This window comes from Falco biarmicus, chromosome 3 (assembly GCF_023638135.1).
Source record: "Falco biarmicus isolate bFalBia1 chromosome 3, bFalBia1.pri, whole genome shotgun sequence".
Taxonomy (NCBI): domain Eukaryota; kingdom Metazoa; phylum Chordata; class Aves; order Falconiformes; family Falconidae; genus Falco; species Falco biarmicus.
This window is the reverse complement of record NC_079290.1, coordinates 75997187-76021686: the sequence shown is the minus strand read 5'-3', so window position 1 is coordinate 76021686 and position 24500 is coordinate 75997187. Positions and strand designations below refer to the sequence as shown.

General features: G+C 40.7%; 1 protein-coding gene across 1 annotated transcript in view; it reads right to left on the bottom strand.

Annotated features, from left to right (window-relative positions):
* The window catches only part of MOCOS (molybdenum cofactor sulfurase), a 231078-nt gene that overhangs the window by 96628 nt on the left and 109950 nt on the right, over nt 1–24500 (bottom strand). The window contains exon 5 of the mRNA XM_056332017.1: nt 8595–8671. Coding sequence (XP_056187992.1) covers nt 8595–8671 — 77 coding nt within the window. The remainder of the gene's footprint in view (nt 1–8594; nt 8672–24500) is intronic.

Below are 24500 nucleotides of genomic sequence, written 5' to 3'. Positions count from 1 at the left end.
GAGACAGAAATTTTTTTGCCTTTGCTAGATAGTTTGTCTGCTGTCAGACTATGAGCCTTTCCCTCCCAGAGAAACAACATCTACCTTAATAAGCATGAATTTGAAGCAGGAAACATATGTTGCAAATCAGAAATCACTCACAGAGTCATAGACATGACAGTTTCACAAATAGAAAACCTCATGCTGAGCCTTCACACTCCTCAGGGTTCTTCTAGCACATTCCCTGTTCTGCTTTACTGGTTTATTTCAACCACAAGTGTAGAACCTGCCCTGCCCAACGCAAGCCACAGATACAAGGGAAGATGAACAAGCCAAAATACTATTTACACTTCAACTAATGTGACAGTTCAGCTTTCTAGTCCCAAAGGGATCATTAGCAGAAAAGTTAGGTAAAAGTGAAGAAATGCCCTATACCACAGTACGCTAATCATCTAAGTTCCCTTAACAGACAATGAGAAGAACTGGTACTGCTGGCTGTAACTCTTCTCATCCTAAATTTCAAAAAAAGTTCAGAGGGATCAAGCTGGTGAAGTACTGTCTGTTTCACTGACTGCAATGGGAATCTAAATGGTTACCTCAGATGTAAGTGCTGATAGCAAAGTAAGGTAAATCCCACCCAAGATTAAATGCAGATCTGGAAACACATTTTGTTACACAACTCCCTGCTCCCCTGAAGATTACTATCTAAATGATTTAATAAAAGACAAGTAAATTTCATGGCAGAGGAAAGGAACTCAAGTCTCCCAAGTCCTCATCTTGCCCCCTGGCTGTTAAGAATCACAGAATGGTTGGGGTTGGAAGGGACCTGTGAAGGTCACCTAGTCCAACCCCCTCCTAAAGCAGGTTCACCCAGAGCAGGTTGCACAGTCACATCCAGGTGGGTTTAGAATGTCTCCAGAGAAGGAGACTTTGCAACCTCCCTGGGCAGCCTGTTCCAGCGCTCTGTCACCCTCAGAGTAGAGAAGTTTTCCCTCATGTTCAGGTGGAGCTGCCTGTGCTGCAGTTTGTGCCCGTTGCCCCTTGTCCTGTCACTGGGCACCACTGAAGAGGGCCTGGCCCCATCCTCTTGGCACTTGCCCTTGTGATATTTGTAGGCATTGATAAGATCCCCTCTCAGTCTTCTCTTCTCCAGCCTAAACAGGCCCAGCTCTCTCAGCCTTTCCTCATCAGGGAGATGTTCCAGCCCCCTCATCACCTGCATGGCCCTCCACTGGACCCTCTCCAGCAGTTCCCTGTCCCTCTGGAACTGGGGAGCCCAGAACTGGACACAGCACCCCAGATGTGGCCTCACCAGGGCAGAGGAAAGGGGGAAGATAACCTCCCTTGACCTGCTGGCCACCCTCCTCCTAATGCCCCCCAGGATCCCATTGGCCGCCTTGGCGCCAGGAGCACCCTGCTGGCTCATGGGCACCTTGCTGTCCTCCAGCACTCCCAGGTCCTTCTCCGCAGAGCTGCCTTCCAGCCGGTCAGCCCCGGCCTGTGCTGGTGCGTGGGGTTGTTCCTCCCCAGGGGCAGGACCCTGCACTTCCCTTTGTTGCAACTTCATGAGGTTCCTCTCACCACAGCTCTCCAGCCTGCCCAGATCTGGCTGAATGGCAGTGCAGCCTGCTGTTGTGTCAGCCGCTCCTCCCAGTTCTGCATCAGCAAACTTGCCGAGGGTACGCTTGTCCCTTCATCCAGGTCATCAATGAATAAGGTGAACAAGACTGGACCCAGTATTGACCCCTGGGGAACACCACCAGCCACAGGCCTCCATCTAGACTCTGAGCCACCGATCACAACCGTCTGAGCTCTGCCATTCAGCCAGGTCTCAATTCACCTCACTGCTTGCTCACCTCATCCACACTTCCACTGTTTAGATATAAGGATGTTATAGGAGACAGTGTCAAAAGGCTTGCTGAGGTCAAAGTAGACACCAAATTACATTAGCCTTTTCATGGCCCCATTGACTTGAATGGAAGCATTCATAAGAATGTCCACACAGATGAGGTCCTCACAGTGAAACACAATCTCTTGTTGCAAATCTGAAAGCGAACAAATGCAGTAATTGCTCTACAGAGGTTCTGATTCATCAGTAGGTCAGGGCTTAGTTTCACAGCAACCGTGTGATGTACGGCAGAACACCCACATTTCTTATACTATCCCATGTGCACCAAGGTATGCAGAACTGCAAGAAATTTAGCCCATACAGTTGGTGTTTACATTAGCAAAACCTTGTTCAATGGATGATCTGAATAGGAGTGAGACTCCATGGGGTAAGTCAGGGATAAAAGGGGATTAATATACAATGTAATAAAAAGCATATACTAATTGCTTGATCATTTGCTGTACTATTGTAAAAAAAGTCAATGTTTCTTAGTTTATTTTGAACTAATCTATTTCTATATCTACTCAATTTATTTAATCACAGCAGTTTATTTGATGGTCTCCCATCTTGCTTTCCTGATATTATGCTACTATATACCTCTACTGATTTCAGCGATAGGGAGAGTGCAGGTCTAGGATTTTATCATTCTTGTTAGATCGCCATCCACTATCTTGAAGAAACTGAACAAGTAACTCATGGACAAACTCCGCTCTTATCAGCACATCAGCAACTCTGATTTATAGCTACCCCAGCTCAATGGGGACATCCACATTCTAATATTACCAATCAGGGCTGGGAAAAAAAAGGATTATCAGAGACTGCACTCTTAAAGCCTGTATTTGGGAACAAACGGACCACTGTAGGAGTGCAGTCGGATGCTCCTCAGGATCCAGAACAACTGTTCTTTTAAATTCACTGGCTTTTTGGCATTTCTGCTGGCTTTAGTAAAGTCAACACCGTGACCTGCAACATAATATAACTGAGGATACCAACATGTTCAGCAGCTGTCACATTCCCCACACAAATGTTGCTCTTCCTATTTCTTCCATATGTCTGGTTGGTTTTGGTTTGGTGTTTTTTTTCTGTAATGATTCAACCAGCAGTTAGATGAAGGTGTATAAATCATAGCAAAAAGCAAAGCGCATACTGTGATCATAATTACTGCAGGTTCCACTAACTTCAGAAGTAATACCTGATACACAATATCAAAGTGTAACTAGTAGGATATCCCATATTTGTGACTAATGTCTTCTTCATCTAGGGATTAAACTACACAAATAAAAAAAGGATAGAAAAGGAAAGGCAGGCACACGCCACACTAACTGGCATACCAGGGACTTTTCTACTGCCAGTAGGGTGGGGTTAAGGCTTCCTTGGTGAGAAAAATGAGATTAGTGACTCCAGCATCCTTTCACGTGGAAAAAACATAAGGCCCCCCAAACAAAATTGTCTCAAGTTTCTCCTTGTAGCCTTTAATATTTTGGACCTCCAGTGTACACAGCCCTGCCAAAGGAGAAGTTCTCAGTAGCTGCAGACCTCAAGAGCTCAGTTATCACCGGATGAGTGAGAAGCCCATCGGTATTCAAAACTGATGCTCCCTGCCATTTCTTGCCTTGGCAAGCCACAGCCAATGAAAGAGCACCTGTGGGGATCCCCCAGTTATTAGTTGCCCCAGATTCCTCTTTCCAGAGATCCAGCATGAAAAGACTCTGCTGCAAATCTCTCCCCTGTAATAACACTGGATGCCATCAAAGTCCTTTACCACAGAAACCTTGCTTACTCTTTTGTCTGAACACAGAACAATTATCTCTTGCCAAGAGTATATGTTCTGTCAGCTGTGCTGCACTTTTTCTTCATCAGCTCAGCTTATAATAAAGACATTTTCCCCCTTTTAGTTCCTAAGAAGCGTATTTTTCTTTCTAGATGTATATGCAAAAACACCTAACACATTTATGTCCAGTACTACCTCTTCCTATGTTATCTCTACAGGCCTGAGGAATGACTCTGACACTTTTAGTCCTTTTCTAGGCTTCTTCACAGATTAGGCAGTTTGTGAATGAAATCCACATCAATATTAGCAAACACGTATTTTAAAAATCCAAAACAAAAGCTGGTTTCTTTCCAGGAAGAAACCTTATATACAGATTAAACTCTGCAAAAGCAGCGTTGGCAGGATTTCTTCTGGCAACTCACTTTTTCAGCGCTCCTCAAATCATGCTCTAGCTGTTCTGCTCTGCTTTCAAGGGTACAAATAATGTCTAGTCTGCATTAGTCAAGTCACAAAGCTAGGAAAACCTGGACTGGTGTAACAGGCTAGCAGCAAGAGCTGCTAGCAGTTAACAAATAGCTTGCTTTCTAGCTTGTCTCTAAACACCGTTCATCTTGGGATAGAAATTTAAAAACAGCAACTCACTCTCCATGAAAGGAGAGGAGAAATACTTCTGTTTTGGCATACCAGTAGTGTCATTATCTGATAATCAGAATATCTTTGGATTTTTTCTTATGCACTCCCTTCATATTTAGAAGTCAAACTCTGCTTTCTAAAGACAGAATTTTAAATACTTTCTCTTTAGTGTATCCCTGTTTTCCTATTTAGAGTGTGAATGGAGCATCATCTCCCTACTGTCAACTTCAACATTTTTTCTTAGAAAAAAGCACCCCAACAACACATAACTCTCTCTCAAGTACAATTAGAGAAGGTGTTAATTATAAGCAGTAAGGTGAGGATATTAGTACAAATTACTCAGGTTTCCTTTATGTTAAAGTTCATGTTGTGGCAAATGGTTGGCATAGAGAAAATAAAAATTTAATCAACAATTCATTCTCTCTCAAACCAAAGGAAGAATTTCCCCCCAAAATGAAGAATTTCATAGAAGTCAACCAAAATGAAGTATCCATTTCCAACACACCTACTAATCACAAGCCAGAACACATGTATTAATGTCATTTTTAATCTTAAAATGTTTAAAAGAAAAAAACCCAAACCATTAAAATTATGAATGAAAGCAGCACCAAGGATGAAAGCAGTACAATTCATAAGCATCACACCCATGGTCCAAGTTTAGGTGACATGCCCAGATAACAGCAGGATGAAGTCACAAACTCCACACAGGAGAAGAAATCCCAGTAATCCCTGCCAATCTGAATGAGGAAAAAATTACCTTTTTTGGCCCTCAAGTGGATGACTTGCATAACCCTAAGTGTTTAAACAACACACATGAGAATCTGTGCAGTACCACTAAACGCAGGCTGCCCAACATTCATTCCATCAGCTAGATGCAACCAGTCCTTGATTTACCAGAGGATGGTAAAAGTTATCACAGGGTAAACAACTCAAAAGTCCCAAAGACCAAGTTAAAAATCAGTTAGCCTCACCATTTAGCATCCTGCATTGTATTTTGCTTTGGTGTTGTGTGGTATAATTGCCTTCATGAGAGCCAACACAACTATTGCTCTCTGACAACCAGTCAAACATCCAGTGAACTTAAAAATGACTTTCAATTCAGCATCCCTAGAAGACTTAGTCTTAATTTTAAAATTCATTCCAATACATATTATATTTTCTTGTGAATAGAATTAATGTTTCCTGAACAGACATTATAATAAAGTCTTGTAAGATAACTTGTAAGATAACTGCAAATGATGTATCTTAGTTTCATTTGTAAAACTGAGGCAAATTTACCAATAAAAATACATACCAGCTAAGGTTAAGTTTAAGAATCATATAGAGCCAAGACCTCTGAAAATGGCTTAAATACACACAAGTATCTGGATGTAACTCTGGTATGAACTATGTCTTGTTGTTAAATAGAAGTTGAGACAGGTCAGGGGTTTAGTCAGATGACAGACTCAGAAACAGATCTCTGTTCTTCAAAACACTGCCTAATGCTGAAACTAATTTACCTTCCATCAATGCTCTCCCTACCCATCTTCAATAAATACATCGGTACAATCTAGCTACAGTACATCCCAAAAGAACTTCAGCAGTGCTTTAATTGTACAGAAGGACACAATTAGTAACAACAATACTTTATTTTGCTTGTTTCTACTCCAGACTATTTCCAACACAGAATAAGAATCACTGTTTCTGTTGGGTGAGTGCAAAGCAAATACTCCAGGAGCTACAGCAAAATGAGGTTCAGATGTGGTTCACATCTGACAGTGCACTTTGCTACTGAAAACTCTGACAGTTGAAATGGAAGATATACGCATATAAGTGACTTAAAACGCATCTGCACTCCTTCTGGATTATGAAGTGTTTCTGCAACATGTAACAGCTTTGTTGCATACACACAAAGACCAACAATCTCTATCCAAAAGGAACAGCGGACCTTTGACAGAAATTAAATAACCTGCAAAATTCCATCAATGATGTGCAAGGAAGAAAAGGATGGTGAGAGGAAAATGGCAGTTGCAAAGCACTGAATCTCCTGTTGCATCGGTTGTGCCAGGCACAGATATATTCAATGCTTATATAAGTTGAAGAGCTAAATATCTGGAGTTAGGCAAACTGCTCTGGGCAGCATGAACCGCTTTGTAGGCAGTGGTGCTACACCACAGGCTCTCAGCCAGCCTTGCTCTGACAGCCAACATGGAAGAGGCAACAGAGGTGTGATGGGGCTGAGGAAGCTGGAACACCGCAGTCACCCTTCACACAAGCTTTGAAAAGTGGGCACACAAAATGCATTTTACAATGGGAAAACCCGAATGTGACCACAGCTATACCACATTCTACTACCACCTTTGCATGGTGCTTGTTTGATTTCTCTTCTGTATAATTAAATTCTAATTAAAAAGCACAGCACATGGTGTGAAGGGAGATGTTGGAAGTTCCTGCTAATCTGGAACACAAGCTTAATTCATCCTGGGTCACGGATAATGGTGTAGGACTATTCGATGTTCAAATACCTTTGAGGAAAATTTTTGGATTATGTGGTGACTAAATTCCTTTACAGAACTCAATTTCTTCTTCTACTGTGGATTCTTGTAAGTTACTCTGGTCTCTTGTAGATGTAAAGAAGCAGTGCTGGCACTTCTGCTTCTCAGTGTGGTACTCCAGACTAGAGACCATCAAAGTACCTAGGCTACACCAGCATGTCAGAAGTTTTAAAACTCGAATATTTGTTAAAATAGTTTTTTACTTAATTTTTCAAGTTTTTCCTCCATATAGGTTTTTTCTTGTTTACTCTTTCAGCCTATACATTTCTCATACTTCTTTATCTTTCTATATTTTAGCACTGTAGAAGAAATAAGTTTTTAAATTGAAAATAGAAATATTAATGAATTTTTATTTTTCATTTTTTTATGAAAGGATTATAAGTGTGAAAATTTGAAGCCACTCACATTTTGGGCATTTTTAGCACCTGAAGGTTCTCAACATACTATTTATTCATGCCTCTATTGTACCCTTTCATCCACTGTTATCCACTTTATTCAGGTTGAGGGCTAAGTATTCTCCTCAGTCTAGTGTTAAAAGATTTTTCAATTGTTTAACTAAAATAAGCACCAATAGGAGGCTTAGACGGATGAGAAACGCAATGGAGGAGATGCTATCAACTTCCCCATTGTGGCAGGCAATGCTCCTACACATTAAACCAAAGCAGTTAGCTCTCTTTACAAGGGAACGTGCTTAAGATTGTGCATTTTTCAGAAGCATTTTACACAAGAACATATACTAAAAGCTGGTTTCTGATCCCTAGTCTCCATGCAGAGCATCATAAAGCAAAACATCCTTACTTGTTGGGGCTCAATCAGGCTTCTATTGAAGTGGATGAAAACTCTACTATTGATTTCCACACAAGCAAGACCTCAAGCATCTAAAAGAATACTCTTCACAAGAGTCTTGCTCTGTGAGGAAGAAGAAACTAGAATCCTTCAGTTAAATCCTGACAATAAACCTCCACAGACACTAGCAGAAATTATACCAGTCTGAAAAATACGTAGTCGGCGTCTCTCTGGACTCAGGCCTCTTTTACATTATGATGCATTTTATGCTTTTATATAGGAAATCAGAGTGCACTGGAGAACAGAGGTTCAGACATTACACATTGACTGTGCACATACCTGCGTATGAAACATACATTTCAGGAACATACTTTCTTAACCTGGCACGTTCCACATGTAGAAGCATGCCATGGTGCAAACCTCCTGCACAGTCAGTGGTGCAAGTTTCCCTGGCCCAGTGTCATCTCCCCCACCTTTCAGAAGAATCACTGACCTGTAGCAGCAACCACAGAGAGGTTGTGCATTTGGGGGGCTGAGTCAGACAAGCAGCAGGCTGCCCTGCAGTCAACAAGGCACATGAGCATCACCCTTCACACAGAGCTTCTGGCTTGAAGGTCAGCTCAAAGTTTTAATTGGGACTTTAGCGTTAGCTCCATGTTAAGGGCTCCAAAGATACTCAAAGAGGGAGAGCCACTCAGCTACTTTCTACTGTTACTTTCCTACTTCATCTTCATGACTGTGAGGCAGACTAGATGTGCTCAATGTACTCATGTCCTGTGTGTGTAGAATAGCCTGGATTTTTTTTTCCAAACCAGAATGGAAAAATCCAATATGTAAGACCAGAATAAAGCAGTTACACTGAAGTCTGATCTTCACACTGATCAACGTGGATAGTAAATCTAAAAGGAAAATTAAGCTACAGCCATAGGAATTATGATCAGACTTGTGCCCCAAGTATAAATCTGTAACGTCACACTTAAGAATTAGAATTATGTCAACTGACCTGTGAGTTTTTCCAGAACATCAAATCCATGTTTCAGAGCAATAATATCAAGAAAAGAGACTGTGCCATCTTCAAACCTAAAGAATGGAATAAATGAGCACAGTAAACAAATCATGCAGCTACAGTAGAGACTTAAAATCTATTTTGAGAGTTATTATTTTATATTCAGTGAATTCACAGAGTGGGAACTCCTCCTTTAGGGATTCATCTTCCAGTCTTGTAGCGTCCTGTGAAGCAGAAATATATTCTTCAAAGCTGTAGAGGTTATATATATGAACAGTTGCTTGAACACAGAAAGTTGTATTTTCCTCTGTGTGGGCTACTTGAGGGTTTTTGATTTTTAAAGTAATGGGTAATGTTACATCTTATGAGCTAATGTCACAACATCCTAAGTTACCTTCCGACAATGTTGGGAAGAGGTGAGGAAACAGGTGGAAACTATGTTTACCCCCCTACTCTAAAGTGATTACAGCTAATGCAGTTGAATTATAAGGCGAGACCTTCCTTTCCTGGAGCAAAAAGGAACATCACTAACAAATCTCCCTCTACTTGTTCTTCCTGGAAATTAAAAATAACTGACTATTGCAGCACAAACAAACTATCAGGCTGCAGCAAGGCTTTACTGTTGGTCAGATTCTACTGTCTGTGCTGTATCTCCTTCCTCCAGAAAACAGACCACACTACTCCTCCACCCAACCCCTCTCCCACGCTCCTCGGGGCTATTTAACTACTTAGTGGGAACGAGCTACAGCTGCACATCATCCATGTCAATCAACCCACTGCCGCTGAGGCAAGGCCACAGCTGCATGTTATCAATGCTGATCAACCCACGGCCTTCATTCCCCTACAACTGGCCTATAACAAGAGCACTATTCAAGTGTAGGGGAAAAGGTGCAACCCCTACCAACGTCTTTTAAAGGAAACACCAAGCAGAAAGAAAAATGCCAGATTTGATGAACGACTGTAGCCCTTGTCACAGCTCAAAAGGAGAAGGTGCAGCTCCAGGGTGGGATGTATTCAGGAAGCAGTGTCCAAGAGAATTTCAAGGGAGCAGAAGGGACACTATATCAAGCATCAAAATATGTTTTATTTAGGCTTTGTGTTCACTGCAGTCTACAAGATGTTTTAAGGAGTGATCATTCCAGCTTGCTTAACCACAAAGGGGAATGCAAAATAATGCTGACAACTGAAGAAATCAAAACCATACAGAGCTCACTACCATGTAAGGCTAAATCTGGGGTCACTGCAAGTCTCCAAGGAGGGAGCAATCTACAAAACTATAACAGTTAATGCTGGAAATGAACCCATGAGCAACAACCCCAAATCTCATGGTTCAAGTTTAAAATTCAACTCTGATCATGAGGATGAGACTTTCCCAGGGACCTGGTGTTCCTTGAATCTTTCTCAGAAAGGTCTGATGATGTCCACATTGAAAAATGACTGGACAACAAGAGCACAACAGAGGCACTCTTGGGCAAAAATACTTTACATGCTCACATAATAGACAAGAAAATAGGCGATTACTTCTTTTTTTTTCTGGATGTATCATTTCTTATAATACATATAAAAAGCTTTTGGTGCCACAATTAAATATGTATTGTGAAAAGGCTCAATGGTTAAAAATGTCAGACTTCAAATGCTTTTTGTTTAATAAAATAAACCTCAACAGAATAGCATAATAGCTCTCATTTCTACAGTGATTTCTCTTATCTTCTATTTAATTTTTCTATAGTTATCAAATACTTTAAACACTGCAAGTGACACTGTCAGGTAAAGGACATCTAAAGCTTCCAAGGATATTTAGTAAAGTTCCACACAAAAAAATAATGCAAGAGTATTGTGTATATATGTTAATATGTTCAGCTGCGATGAAAGAAGACAGACAGAGGCAGCAAGTAATTATAAACCAAGTGATAGAGAAAAGTGGTAGACTACTACCAGGATGAATGGTCCAAAATCTCAACACAACATAGGCCAAAGAATCCTTCTTAGGAATTTCTGATTCTTGCCTGGTAATAATTAATAGCAAAGTCTATTGTGCCTGAACTTCAGGGAATAAATCTTGCTGGTTGTCAGTGATGAAATTTAAAATGGCCACTTGTGATTTGAAAGACATCTAAGACCAGGAATATTTTCACAGAGACCTGTGGACCAGTATCTGAGGGAAGCAATATTCTATCCAAAAAGCCAGAAAAACCGAGGGAGGAGGAGGAGCAAGAGATAAAGTAGAGGCTAACAGTGGGTTTGGAATTCAATGCAGAAAAACATTACAAATTTGCACTGGCTGCAGGACATGTCACAGTGGTCCCCCACGGCTGCCAAGGAGAGATTACAGAAATCTGTGGTCTGTGAGGGGGAACAGCCCTGCCCTGCTCAGTTACTAGTAATGGCCAGCAAAGCAAACAAAACACTGGGAACTAAAGACTAGAGCAGAGACACTGGCACTTAGCCCATCAAGAAGTCGCACAACCCTCAGCAACCTTATAATTATCAGAACAGAAAAGAACTTGAAAGGGCAATAAGGGTGCCAGCCTAGATCTTCAAAGGCCTCCAAATCTTACCTGTAGTAAAAGGGAAAGAGAAAGTCAGATTTCTGTTCATTAGATGTGATTATTAACTAAGCAGACAACCGCAGTACATCCATAAGCAATAGAAGAGACATGTGACCCAAGTTACTGTTCTAAAGATCTTAAAGATTTTTTATGGAAATAGTCCACAGCTTAGGAATCTCTTCCCATTCAGAAAAAAAAAAAAAAGCTAACACAGTTATTGGTCAAACTTTATGCTCCAGAACAGGACAATCACTGTGGCAATATATGTATCCTACATTGTTTTGTCAGACCTGTGTTTATTCTTTCTGTACCACAAAAAAATTGCCGGCTGGGAGCTCCATTGTAAGAACCAGAAGCCATGAAAGAGTATGGGCAAGTCTATCCTTTTACAGTTTAGATATCGACTATTTTGCAACGTTCATCTCTTGTATTTTGCATGTTCATATGGCCCCCTCTATTTCTACATTGCAGGCTTTCCATTTCTGATAAAGAAAGCAGTAATATTTTGTCATCCCTGTAATATTTATATTTACACTACTTCCAATGTACTTGACTCACATATATTCTTCAGATTTACTGAACACCTGATACACAATTCCATGTAAAAATTTACAGGAATCACCTATAAATTCTGATATTTAGCAAATTAAGTCTTAAGTACTATAACAATTTCACTTAGTACCACGGCAAAACATGATGCTACAAAAGGTACCTATTCCCCTTCTGGGACACAAAGAGCTCTCTCCAAGATCATTCAACGGTATTTAAGATTGAGAGCAAACATGCTCCTTGCATTGCAAAACATTGACTTCAATGGCTACTTTTCTGTTTGATGCAATTGATGCTTCAAACAAATTGTCTCCTCATTCAGTAGCAGTTCCAGTGTTATAATGATCAGTTTAGGATGAAGTTCATTTGCATGCTGGTCTAGAATCCATTTCTTGAAGTAATAAAGGTTTTGCAGCTGCTGATGTAAAAAGGATACTTAAAAGGCTAATACTACAGAATACCAACCCAAGAAACAACAGTCTTACCTCTTTTATCTAGTTCTTATTATAATTGATCCCACTTAATCACATCTGGGATGAACTCAATTACTTAGCTGACTGTGCTTGTGAAAGGCTGATAGCATTTCACATCAACCTGCTACCTGACAAACTGGTTAAACAGCTCACGGCGTAAGAAAAAACAGAGCAGCCTGCCCAAGTCTATCAAGGAGTTATGAAGCTGATGAGCTGCTCTTCTTTTCCAAGTCACACAACACTTTTGCTTCTTGAAGCAGAACTTTTTCCTTTGAGTAACAAGAAAAAACTACTGCTTACAGAGACAGGTCCCAGCTTTAGGGTCTTCCTAGGGACAGAGATAGGTTAGTCTTTCTTTGAATCCTCGTTCAATTGGGTGTAGTGACACTCCTCTGTTAGGCTTCTGCATACAAATGTTACTTTCTAAAGCCACCATCCCACACTTCAGGGCAACTGAAACAAGAAAGGAAACTGACATTTTGGGCAGTTTGAATTCATCCTTTCCTTAGCCAGGTCATCTTTACATGGAAATATAATGACAAGAGTCATGACCTAGACAGATTGAAAATGAAGTGCTCAAGAGCTAAACAAACAACTCGTGTTTAAAGAGAGGACTTAGGAGTAAAATTTGGTGGAAGGCTGGACAGCACTAATTTAAGTCAGGAGTCCAAAAAAAAAGGCTCTCAAGATCAACCAGCCAATGCTGAGGTGGTAAAATATCTTGCATAATCTAAGCTATTCTGTATATGGGAAGTATACAAGGCATGACCTTTAGGTATTTTGCATAGGAGCACCTGCCTCTGGATTCTGGGAAGGCTGATTTGCTTAGCAGGCAATGAGTAATTCAGATGGATTTTTAATTGATTTGCCTGGACAAAGTAAATCCAGACACAGAGCCACTGCACACGGAGTCACAGAATCATAGGACACCAGGTTGGAAGGGACTTCAAGGATCATCTGGTCCAACCTTTCTTGGCCAAAGCACCGTCTCGACAAGAGGGCCCAGCACCCTGTCTAGCCAAATCTTAAAAGTGTCCAATGCTGGGGAATCCACCACTTCCATGGGGAGATTATTTCAATACTATTGTCCTTATTATAAAAAAATAATTATTCTTGTGTCCAATCGGAATCTCACCAGGAGTAACTCGTACCTATTACCCTTCATTTTTTCCATGTGACTCCTTGTAAAAATGGAGTCTCCATCTTCTTTGTAGCCACCCTTTAAATACTGGAACATGGTGATAAGGTCTCCCCTAAGCCTTATTTTGTCAAGGCTGAACAAATCCAGTTCTCTCAGCTTTTCCTCATCTGGCAGGCTTCCCAGACCTTTGATCATCTTTTTGGACCACCTCTGGACCCTCTCCAGCCTGTTCACCTCCTTTTTGCATAGCAGGGATGAAAACTGAATACAGTATTCCAGGTATGGCCTAAAAAGAGCTGAGTGGGATAATGACTTCTTTATCTTTGCTGGCGGATGCCTTGTGGATGCAACCCAACATCCTATTGGCTTGCTTTGCCACAGTAGCACACTGTTCACTCACAGAATCACAGAATGGTCAGGGTTGGAAGGGACCTCTGGAGATCATCTAGTCCAACCCTCTGCTAAAGCAGGTTCACCCAGAGCAGGTTCACAGGATCATGTCCAGGCAGGTTTTGAATGTCTCTGGAAAGGGAGATGCCACAGTCTCCCTGGGCAGCCTGCTTCAGTGCTCTGTCACCCTCAGAGTAAAGGAAGTTTTTCCTCATATTCAGATGGAACTTCCTGTGTTGAGCTTTTTGTCCACCAGGACCGCCAGGTCCCTTTCCACAGAGCTGCTCCCTAGACAGGTAGATCCCAGCCTGTGCTGCAATCCTGGATTATGTTTTCCCAGGTGAAAGATCTTACACTTGTCCTTCTTGAACTTCATATGGTTCTTGTTAACCCACTCTTCCAGCCTATCCCAGTCTTCCTCCAGGCTGGCTCTCCTTTCCAAAGTGTCCACTTCCCCATTCAGTTTGGTATCATCAGCAAACTTCATCAGGGTACACTTGAGCCCATCACCCAGATCACTTCTTGTTAAGATACTAAACAATGTTGGACCAGTATTGATCCCTAGGGGACCTCACTTGTGACAGGTTGCCGGTTTGAAAAAGAGCTATTTACCACCACGCTGTGGGTGCGGTCTGTCAGCCAGTTCCCCACCCACCCACAGACCACTTGTCTAGATTGTAATGCCTCAGTTTCTCTATGAGAAGGCTGTGGGAAATCATATCAAAAGCCCTGGAGAAATCCGGGGAAACAACACCCACCGCTCATCCCACATCAACTGAGCAGGTTACTTTGTCATAGAGGGTGATCAGGTTTGTTAAGCACAATTTGCCCTTGTGAATCCGTGATGTCTTTTCCCTATCACATCCTTCATTTGACTTGTGATAGCCCTTGGGAGGATTCATTCCATAACTTTCCCAGGGACTGAAGTAAGACTGATGGGCCTATAACTTCTTGGAGGATCGCGATGGATGGCTATAGGCTGTTTTTTAAAGACATGCAAGGAAGAAGAGGAGAACCTTGAATGTATAGAAGTAAACTACAGTGATTGTGGAAGCCCTATCAAATGCCTCTAGGTCAAGATCAGAGAGGTCAACTCCAAGTGGGACCTTACAGTAGACATCTGCTACTGACCTCCAAACCAGGGCAATAAGACCAGCAAAGTACTATTTGGGTCACTTAAGCAAGCTTCAGGTCCCCATGTGCCAAAAGATGACCCAGTAGGGAAGAAGTCTGGCCTGGCTGAACAGAGAGCTTTGGCTGGAACTCAGGGAAAAAAGGAAAGTTCAACACCTTGGGAAGAAGGGGCAGCCAAGTCTGGAGGACTATAAGGATGTTGCGAGGTTTTGCTGGGAGAAGATCAGAAAAGCAAAAGCCCAGCTAGAACTCAGGGTGGTCACTGCCATGAAAGATAAGAAAAAATGTTTTTATAAATACATTAGAAACAGAAGGAGGGCCAAGGGGAATCTGCATCCTTGATTGGATGGGGGGGGGGGGGGGGGGGAGGGGGAGGGGACATTGCCACAGAGGATGAGGAAAAGACTGAGGTACTTAACGGCTTCCTCGCTTCAGTCTTTAATAGTAAGACCAGTTACCTTCAGGGTACTGAGCACGCTGAGCTGGAAGACAGGGATGAGGAGCAGAATGAAGTCCCCACAGTCCAGGAGGAAACAGTCAGTGACCTGCTGCTCCACTCAGACATGCACGAGTCTATGGGCCAGATGGGATCCACCTGAGGGTACTGAGGGAGCTGGTGGAGCAGCTCACCAAGCCACTCTACATCATTTATCAACAGCTCTGGCACACTGGAGAGGTCCAGTTGACTGGAGGTCAGCCAATGTGACATCCATCTACAAGAAGGGCAGGAAAGAGGATCTGGGGAGCTACAGGCCTGTCAGAATGACCTTGGTGCCAGGGAAGGTTATGTAGTGGATCATCCTGAGTGCCATCACGCAGCACATGGAGGACAACTGGGGCATCAGGCCCAGCCAGCATGGGGTTATGAAAGGCAGGTCCTGCTTGACGAACCTGATCTCCTTCTATGACAAGGTGACCCACCTAGTAGATGAGGGAAAGGCTGTGGATGTTGCCTACCTGGACCTTAGTAAAGCCTTTGATACCATCTTCCACAGCATTCTCCTGGAGAAACTGGCTGCTCATGGCTTGGAGGGGTGTACCCTACACTGGGTTAAAAACTGGCTGGACAGCCAAGCCCAAAGTGTGGTGGTGAATGGAGCTACATTCAGCTGGCAGGAGGCCACCAGTGGTGGTCCCCAGGGCTCAGTACTGGGGCCAGTCCTGATTAATATCTTTATCGATGATCTGGACGAGGGGATCGAGTGAACCCTCAGTAAGTTTGCAGACGACACCAAGTTCAGGGGGAGTGTTGATCTGCTGGAGGGCAGGAAGGCTCTGCAGAGGGATCTGGACAGGCTGGACTGATGGGCCAAGGCCGATTGTATGATGGTCCACAAGGAGAAGTGCCGGGTCACAACCACCCCATGCAGAGCTACAGGCCTGGGGAAGAGTGGCTGCAAAGCTGCCTGGCAGAAAAGGACCTGGGGGTGCTGTCAACAGCTGTCATGTGAGTTGTCCCACAATGTTTCAGATATTCATAACTTTCCAACTGGGCACGGAGCTCCAGTTCCTCCTGTTTGTTCCCCAGGCTGCATGCACTGGCATACGTACACTTGAGGTGCTTGGTCTTCTGGTTCTTATTTTGGGAGGCTGCTAAGGAACATTTGTACATGTACAATTTCTGTCCAGTACACAGCCCAGAGCTTTGAAACCTTCCTAAAAATCCCATCACAAGGTCAAAAATAATCCTGCTCGTTTGAGAGCATTGCTGAGTCAATGCAAAGTGCAATGAAGGAGCACAGGGAGGAACATCAATGTCAGCCAGCTTCCATTCTCCTTTACACTGGAGTAATGACTCCATTTAGGTCAAATGAGCAGAAGTCATTGCCGAGTTTCTAAAGCAGGTAAAAGGGAAACCAAATCCACAGAGAAAGCATATTTCTTGAATAAGCTGCTTTTCTTTTCTTTTTTCTTTTTTTTAAAACACTCCTCAAGAGTGGAGCTGCCCTTTGAAGTGAGATGTTACATGAGTTCCTTTCATCTTTTCAATGCATTTATTTTCATCTAATTAAAAAGTACAACAATGCAGGGAGATTCTTGGTATGCATTTAAAAGTAGTTCATTCAGATCCTATTTTTCACCTCTTAGAGATATTCTGTATCATCTTCATATGAAACAATAGTCTTGGCAAATTTAATTTTTACATTTTATACATTTGCTTGTTTATTCTAAATTGACATTTGCTAAAATTACAATAGCACCAAGGGTATACAGTGTCAAGCTTATGGGTTTAGGAACAGACTGTTTTCAGTCATATTTGTGCTCTTAGGTTAGTAATTGCCATCTCTGATATTAGCAGGGGAATGAATCTTAATTGGTCTCACTGCTTTCCAACTTCAAAAAATAACATTTGCAAAAGGAGGTGTATTTGTTTTGCTTTTCTTTAACTTAAAATACATCATTACAGGTCTATGAAACCTTTAGGGCCCTGTTCTGCTCTTTAGCACATCTATTAACACATCCTGAGATAAAGTTCTCAGGTTCCTTTCTAGGGTGTTTGTGGCTCTTTAGAGGACATGCTCCCCTTGGTCTGGCATTGTCTCCCACAGATGATGCTGTTCATTTTTAGCAATTTTCCAGCTGTCTGTATTTAACTTTCTTAACTGGGTGAAACCCTGGTCATGTGAACACAAACAGCTGAATTTTAAGGCAGCATCACACAAGACCAAGCATTTATCTGTCGGCTTTTTGATCCTCTGCTAGTAAAACCTATGGAACACACTAAGTAAAACCCTAAGTACACACTCCCTTTGGACTAAATACCTTTGTTTCACATGGTGGATGCAACTGAAGCAAGTAAATAAAATTAGGAGATAGCCTGTTGTAACAGGCATATATGCTGTCATTAAGCTTTACTTTCCTAATAATCAAATTTTGCATAACTGCCTGCACAGCAGCATGCTACAGTAGGCCAAGAATTTAAACACTAGGAGGGCAGTAAGAAATTACAGACATCTGAATAAGACACCTACTCTTACCACTTCAGCAACTCCTTTTTACCTCTAGTGGCACTTTACACGTTAGGAGTGATGACTGTTTCTCACAGAATGAAACGGGAACACTTAACCAGTTCCCGAACAACTGCCACTTGTGGAGGAGAAAATTGAATGAATAAATCAATCCATTTTTATTTCTCAAATGTCACTGTGCATCTCTTCCTTATGTGCAATTTGGTGAACTTCTAACTGGTAACTTTGCTCTCTACCTATACCTAGAAAAATCTTTCCCTTTTTGCACTGAAAGATTAGTAATCCTTGAGTCTGTTACTCAAATCAGTCTAAATGGCTCATCCTGATTTTGCAGATTATCAGCTCCTCAGAGCTCTGCTTTTCAGTAAAAATCACACTTCTGACAACTATGCATCACAATTACTTTCAGCTGTATGCAAATTTTAATAAAATTAGATGTCTCCTCCTAATATAATTTTTACAACTAAGAGTTTACAATATATTTAAAAATATATTTATACAAGAGCTTTGCCCATACACATTGATTATGCAACAATGTATAAGTTACATCTCAGGGATAACGTACTTCCCTAGCAACTCCTACACAGACAGTTTAAAGTCAAAGAAAAATAAACCTACTTATTTTTCCCAGCCAGAAGAGTCATTGGTCACAAAAACACCTGCACCACATTTGTCACTGGCCAAAAGTTCCCTTCAAAATTCACAAAAATTCACAAAACAGGCCAATGTGCTTTCATTGCATTGACAGGGCGGAGAGGGAGAAACAAAATAATCTTTCTCTTTAAAATTCCACCATGCAAAGGGATATTTCCTTGAGGTATATTAAATTTAAGTCTCCAGGAACATGAGACCTGCTGGTTAACTGGCCTCAAAGAATAATAAGTTCAACTATCAGCTTGTTAGCTTGCAATTTATACTCATCATCTTAACTTGTAACTTATTAATGTCAACAGGAACTCCATTAAGGTGCAATTCAGTGTGAGCAAGTATATTGCAAATGATTTCTGTATCTGTCTGAAAATTTAGCATTTGATATGCATTATTCTCCCATGATTAAATACCAATAATCCAAATGTTCACACCTCTGCTTCCCAAGGGAAGGTAATATCCAGATATAACCCCAAGTAATAGTTAAAGTGAGCAATTTGCAAAATGTATTTGCATAAACTGTTCACTGATCAGTTATGAGTAATGAATCATTAATAAAAATTCAAAGCCCTTTCTTTGATTTTTCTCCTTAGGATGAAAGACATTCTGGAGATAAATTTTTCATGGGCAATAATCTGACCAGCTGTAATCATCTGTCCATGTTCAGTATTAACAGATTTGTTTACTTCCTCACGAAGACTGAGATGCAATCTTTCATCCTTAAACAGGTGTATCTGGTGATGAAGAATAAGTTTGTAATGAACTGCTAAAGACAAATCAATTTAAAATTTTGCAGACAAAAAAGGCTCCACTCGAACATGAATTTACTCTGAAAAATCAACATGTAAAAATACCAGTGTCTACTCATGTGTGCCAGTGAGGCAGACCCAGATCAATGACCTTGGAAAATGTTAGCAGCAACTCATCCATAGATAACAGAGAAAAATATTATCAGTGTTTGTTGTCTTGTCCACATATGTGCAACTGCCTATAGTTGGTGGCATATGCCAACTCCGAGTAGTAACTTGTAACGTAGTACTAAGCAGCTAATTTCTGTTCAATGCATGATATATGTACCAACAACACCCTGTGTAACCAGAAAATCTGGCAGCCTGATAGAACTGGCATTATTAAATTACTGCTATAAAACAGCTTAGGTTTAAAAAAGGTCTGATTGGCTAGTTTGCATGTTGAGACTTTCGTGATAACAGTAAAATCATCAAAGCAGAATGAGGAGAGACAAATAAAAGGATGAATTTGGCTAATAAGGCATTCCAAGGTGTACATGCAACCTTTTCAGAGCTAGGGGGTGCAGCCAACTGAGATATTCATGAGGTAAAAAACATATTCATTCTGCCCCACTTTCATGTTTGAAAAAAAACATATTACATAGTAAGATATGCTACACCAAACCAGGAGCATCCTGGCAACCGTTTTACTGCAACACTTCCCAAGCTATCTTTCTACTTGGGACGTCAGAACTACTATAATACGTAGACATCTTCCAGTGTTTTTTTCAGCATTGTTATGAGGCTTGCTAGTATTCACGCTACCCTGGTGGAGGTCAGCTGGTAGCATCTCACTCATACGATGAGGACAGGGAAGTTGTAGTAAATGACTTTTCCTTCAAAGGACCTACTCTAAACAATTTGCCAGGCTGGGTTTGGATATTGGGAGTTACCAAATTTTCAGAAAGTTGAACTCACAACAGTGATACTGAATTAGCAAATACTCCTCATTTCTCACTGTTTTAAGTAGCCTGCTGCTTATATTGCAGAAAGCCAAGAACCCTTTCCATGCAATTGCCTCTTCTATTCAACAGGTGCGCAGCGATGGAGGGCCCAGGAATATCATGTGCTCATGTTATAAACAAAGGTAGCTGCTTTAGCTTTCACAGGTGTCTTGGACCTGCATTGATAAGGTCAGTAACTGGAGGAAGTTCTGGAAGTCTTCCAGTCACCTGAGTCCAGAAGAAAGGATCACTTCAACTAACAATTACTTCAAGGACTCAGGAAAATTCTGGCATGTTACCTGGTGTTGCAGATGCTTGAAGTAGGGAGCACAGAGAGATGACTGCTGTCTCTGGCTTTGACAGAAAAGAGCATGAGTCAGGTAGACGAGGAAACAGCCAGATAAAGAAACAGCAGAGAGTTATGAGTATGTGCATCAGTAGAGAAATAAAAAGTTTAATATTCATAGAAGCAGTTGTTATGTAAGTAATATCACCCCCGCTATCATCCAAATAGAAAACAGGATAACGAGTGGGTGACAAAAGCAGAGATGTTTATAAGCTAAGACAAAGTACGTGGGCTACAAAATGGAGGGATTAGAGCCTCTGTAGGACACCTGATGTTAGCATGTGGTAGAAAAATAATCACAAATAGAAAATGTGCTCAAGAAAACACAAATATAACAGAGATGATGGTGAAGAAAACAAAAATGTTTTGAATTGAAATCTCTTTGGTGAGATGTTCAAAACAAGCAGGACTAGTTGCTGAGATTTGCTATAGGCCATGTAGCTATGCAGAAAAAAAATGTTTTTTAGGTTAACAACAGATACTTCTCTATCACTTTCACAGAAATAAATACTACCTTAATTTTCCTACAAGAAAAACTAAGATAACAAAAATGGTTGAGTTCAATCATTCCTTAACATCTGAGCCAAAACCAAACAAAACCTGCTACTTTTTGTATCGAAATTTTATTTGATAATAAAATAATTATCTGAAAAATGTCTGTTACAGTTATACAATGGATAGAAGACTGACTGATAGAAATCCTGGTCAGAAGGATTAAAAGTTTACACTTTTAGCACAGATAAGCAACCTCAAATAACGTTTGGAATGTGATCAGGGCAAAATGAGACATTAATGAAATTACTTGGTCAGTAAAACTGAACTGAAGTTATCAGATACTTAGATACAGAGAAGACCTCAAATAACTTGAAGTTGAGGTTCAAAAATGCATGGGATGTTCATCCCAAAAGAATGAAAAAAGAAAGAAAAAGAACTTTCAGAAAAAGCCTCCAGCGATAACCTGCACTAAAATAAAAACACCTCTGAAAAGAGGTTTTAGCACTGCTTATAATAGCTGACATGAAATCAGAAAAAGAGCTGCTAAGTGAAGGAAGCTACTGCTGGAAAGACAGAAAGCACAGGGATAAAGTAAGAATTCCCAAAAGCCAAGCCCTGACAAAGCAAATTGAACTGAATGGCAAGCTATTCTTTATATAAAATCAAAGGAAAATGTAAATAATATATAATAACACACATAATATTTAATGAGATAAGGAATATAAATAAAAAGAAAGGATGATGATTGCTATTCAAAAAGCAAAGAGCTGGAAGGGGATAAAGGGTCTGAAAACTAAAGAGTACTTGGCTCCAGATTTTAACAAGGACTCTGATGAAAAACATAGGTCAGGACAGGGTGACTCATGGCTGAAAGTATGTGGAAAGTGTGAAAACTGAAGTTATTGCAATAGGTGTGGAAACTCACTTCAAAGGTTTTAACATACCTGAACAGAGGCAGACAAACTATGTCCCAGTATAGTAAGAATTTGGCATGAAAAACTCCCAAGTCCAATAACACAGGCTAGTAAACAAATTTGTCAAATCAGGAACGGAAAACAGAAAACACAATAATTCTAGTGAAGAAAGGGAAACACAGCAATCCAGGCAACAACACATCTGTTAGCTTGACCTGTGTTATGTACCTCCTGAAAACAAGTTCTGAATGAAAGGACAATTAAATGAGTAAATAAAAGCATGTTCAAATGCACCATGGATTCTGCCAATGGAAAATCACACCCAGAGAAGCTGCCATTTTAAAAGCACATTATTTTTCTAGGCAAAGGAAATGCAGACCTAATTTATCTGGATTTCAGTAAAACATTACCTCTAGTAGCATATGAGACGCTATTACAGAGTAAGGAGAATCAGAAGAGTGCTACAGTAGGATAAGAAATTGTGCTAAAAGGGGACTATTAAGCTAGGAAAAAGTTACCTGTTTAGTTTCTCTAGGACTGGATTTGGGACAAGTATCTTTTTTAGTAGCCTCAGCAATGACCCTGGCATAAAAGGCAGGAATGTGAAGATAAAACAGGCTGCTGAATTGAAATTTGGAGACTGTCATTGCAGAAGATAGGGCTGTATATTGTACACAGTAAGAAACAGATAATGTTGAAACCCCTAAAAACAGAAGCAAGATTAAACGTATAATACGTTATAATGTATGATAAGTACATCGTCATGTACAAACCCTATTATGCAGTTAGGATTACCAACATTAACTTCTGCCATGAACTGGAAGAGCATCATCTGAAACTTCAGATTCATTAGTTGATCAGATCAGTTATCAGCCAGCAAGCGGTGTGACAGACAAGAAAATATGCTAGGACTTACAGCTAGAAAAATATTAACACCATTAATAAAGGTTTGATAAGATTTTCTGTGGCATGCTGAGTATGATTATCAGAGAAAGCCCATCTTATAAAAGTGTTCAGTTCACTTAGTATGGAAATTCAAAGCTAAGTAGAATTGCTTTTGGTAGGAGATGGTCTCTGCTTTTGGTCTAGATGGAAAAGGTGGGTAATGACGAGGGAGGAAAAATAGCGACAGAACAAAATGCAGACAAATGAGCTGAGCACAAGATAATGCAGACTGCAAAACAGAACTCTTGTGTCCATCCAAGATATAAGATTATGGAACAATTTTCCAACAGGAATAGCATGAACAAACTAAAACCTAACATGTACTCCCCCCCCTGTGCCAAACATCTCCCCCGCATTCTGCACAGAGGCTCAGTATAAAGAAGGGATTATATAGTGTGGGTGTCTGTGACAGCAAATAGGTTGATTACATGACCCAGAAGGTTTTTGCCCCTCCTAAGAATCAAATAAATGAAACTGCTAAAATAGCAACTCCTCTCACTTTATGAAACTGCATACAAAAAGAACAAAAATAAAGAAGTTTGTAACTTTGGGAACCTCTGAAAACCCTGCAGTCATCCCTCCTGATGATTTTCCTCTGACCAAGTAAGTTCCATCTGACGCCCAATCAAGGCAGTACTGCTTGTGCAACATCAGTTGCGTGAAGAGACTACTGAGACAAGAGCAAAAGAAATGCACTTCCTAACAGCTTTTTTTTCTTATAAATGTGCACGCGTGTTCCATCAGCCTGACAATATGGTGTATTGACTAGTTCCAGATGCTTCCAGTAAGGAGGGTCTCTGGTGATGGTGGTGAGGAATAAAAAGATGATTTTACTTAGATTAATTGTCATGGAAGTAAAAGGTGCTGTCAACAGCTGAATGATTTTATAAAAATAACACAGTAAAAATAGAACTACCCATGAATGTTTAGAACATTCCATGAATGTTTTTTTTTTACATAAAAGTACAGCAAATCGCTCTGCCTCAATCATATCAGACACAAAAGAATCATCAAGAAAGGATAACTGTACAGTGACATGACAATACAAAATACTAATTTGAAAAACTCAACATGCACCAATAAAATAAGTCATCCATTCTCTCTAGATCTATCAATAAAGTACTTTCGAAATTCAACTCTCTATGACTGTTTAATCCTCCTGGCTGGAAATACATTGAGTTTTTGTATATGCTATGCAGAGTAATATACCAGTAAGTACAAGACAAAATGGTTGCATGCCAAGTTTCACAGAATTGCATTCCCCCCCGCCCCCCAAAAATAGGTATGTTTTCTACAAAAACCTCACTGGAGAAGGGTTTCTCATAGTTCTTTCACCAGCCAAAGACTAACCAGGGCTGAAATGAAACTACTTGCCTTTCCACTACTTTCATGTTTCAGGTACTGTACATAGATATTTCAGGGACATGCAGCCAGGTAAATGATGTTTGTAAAATGGCAGGCGGTGAATAGGTCTAGTGTGAACAGAAATTGCCAATAAAAGAACCAGCTGAGTTTGCACCAAATATAGTATTGTCTCTTTAGACTTGCTAACCATTGGTGAGAACTAAATACGGCAGAAAGCACGTATCTCTGGATGCAGGGAATGCATAATAATATA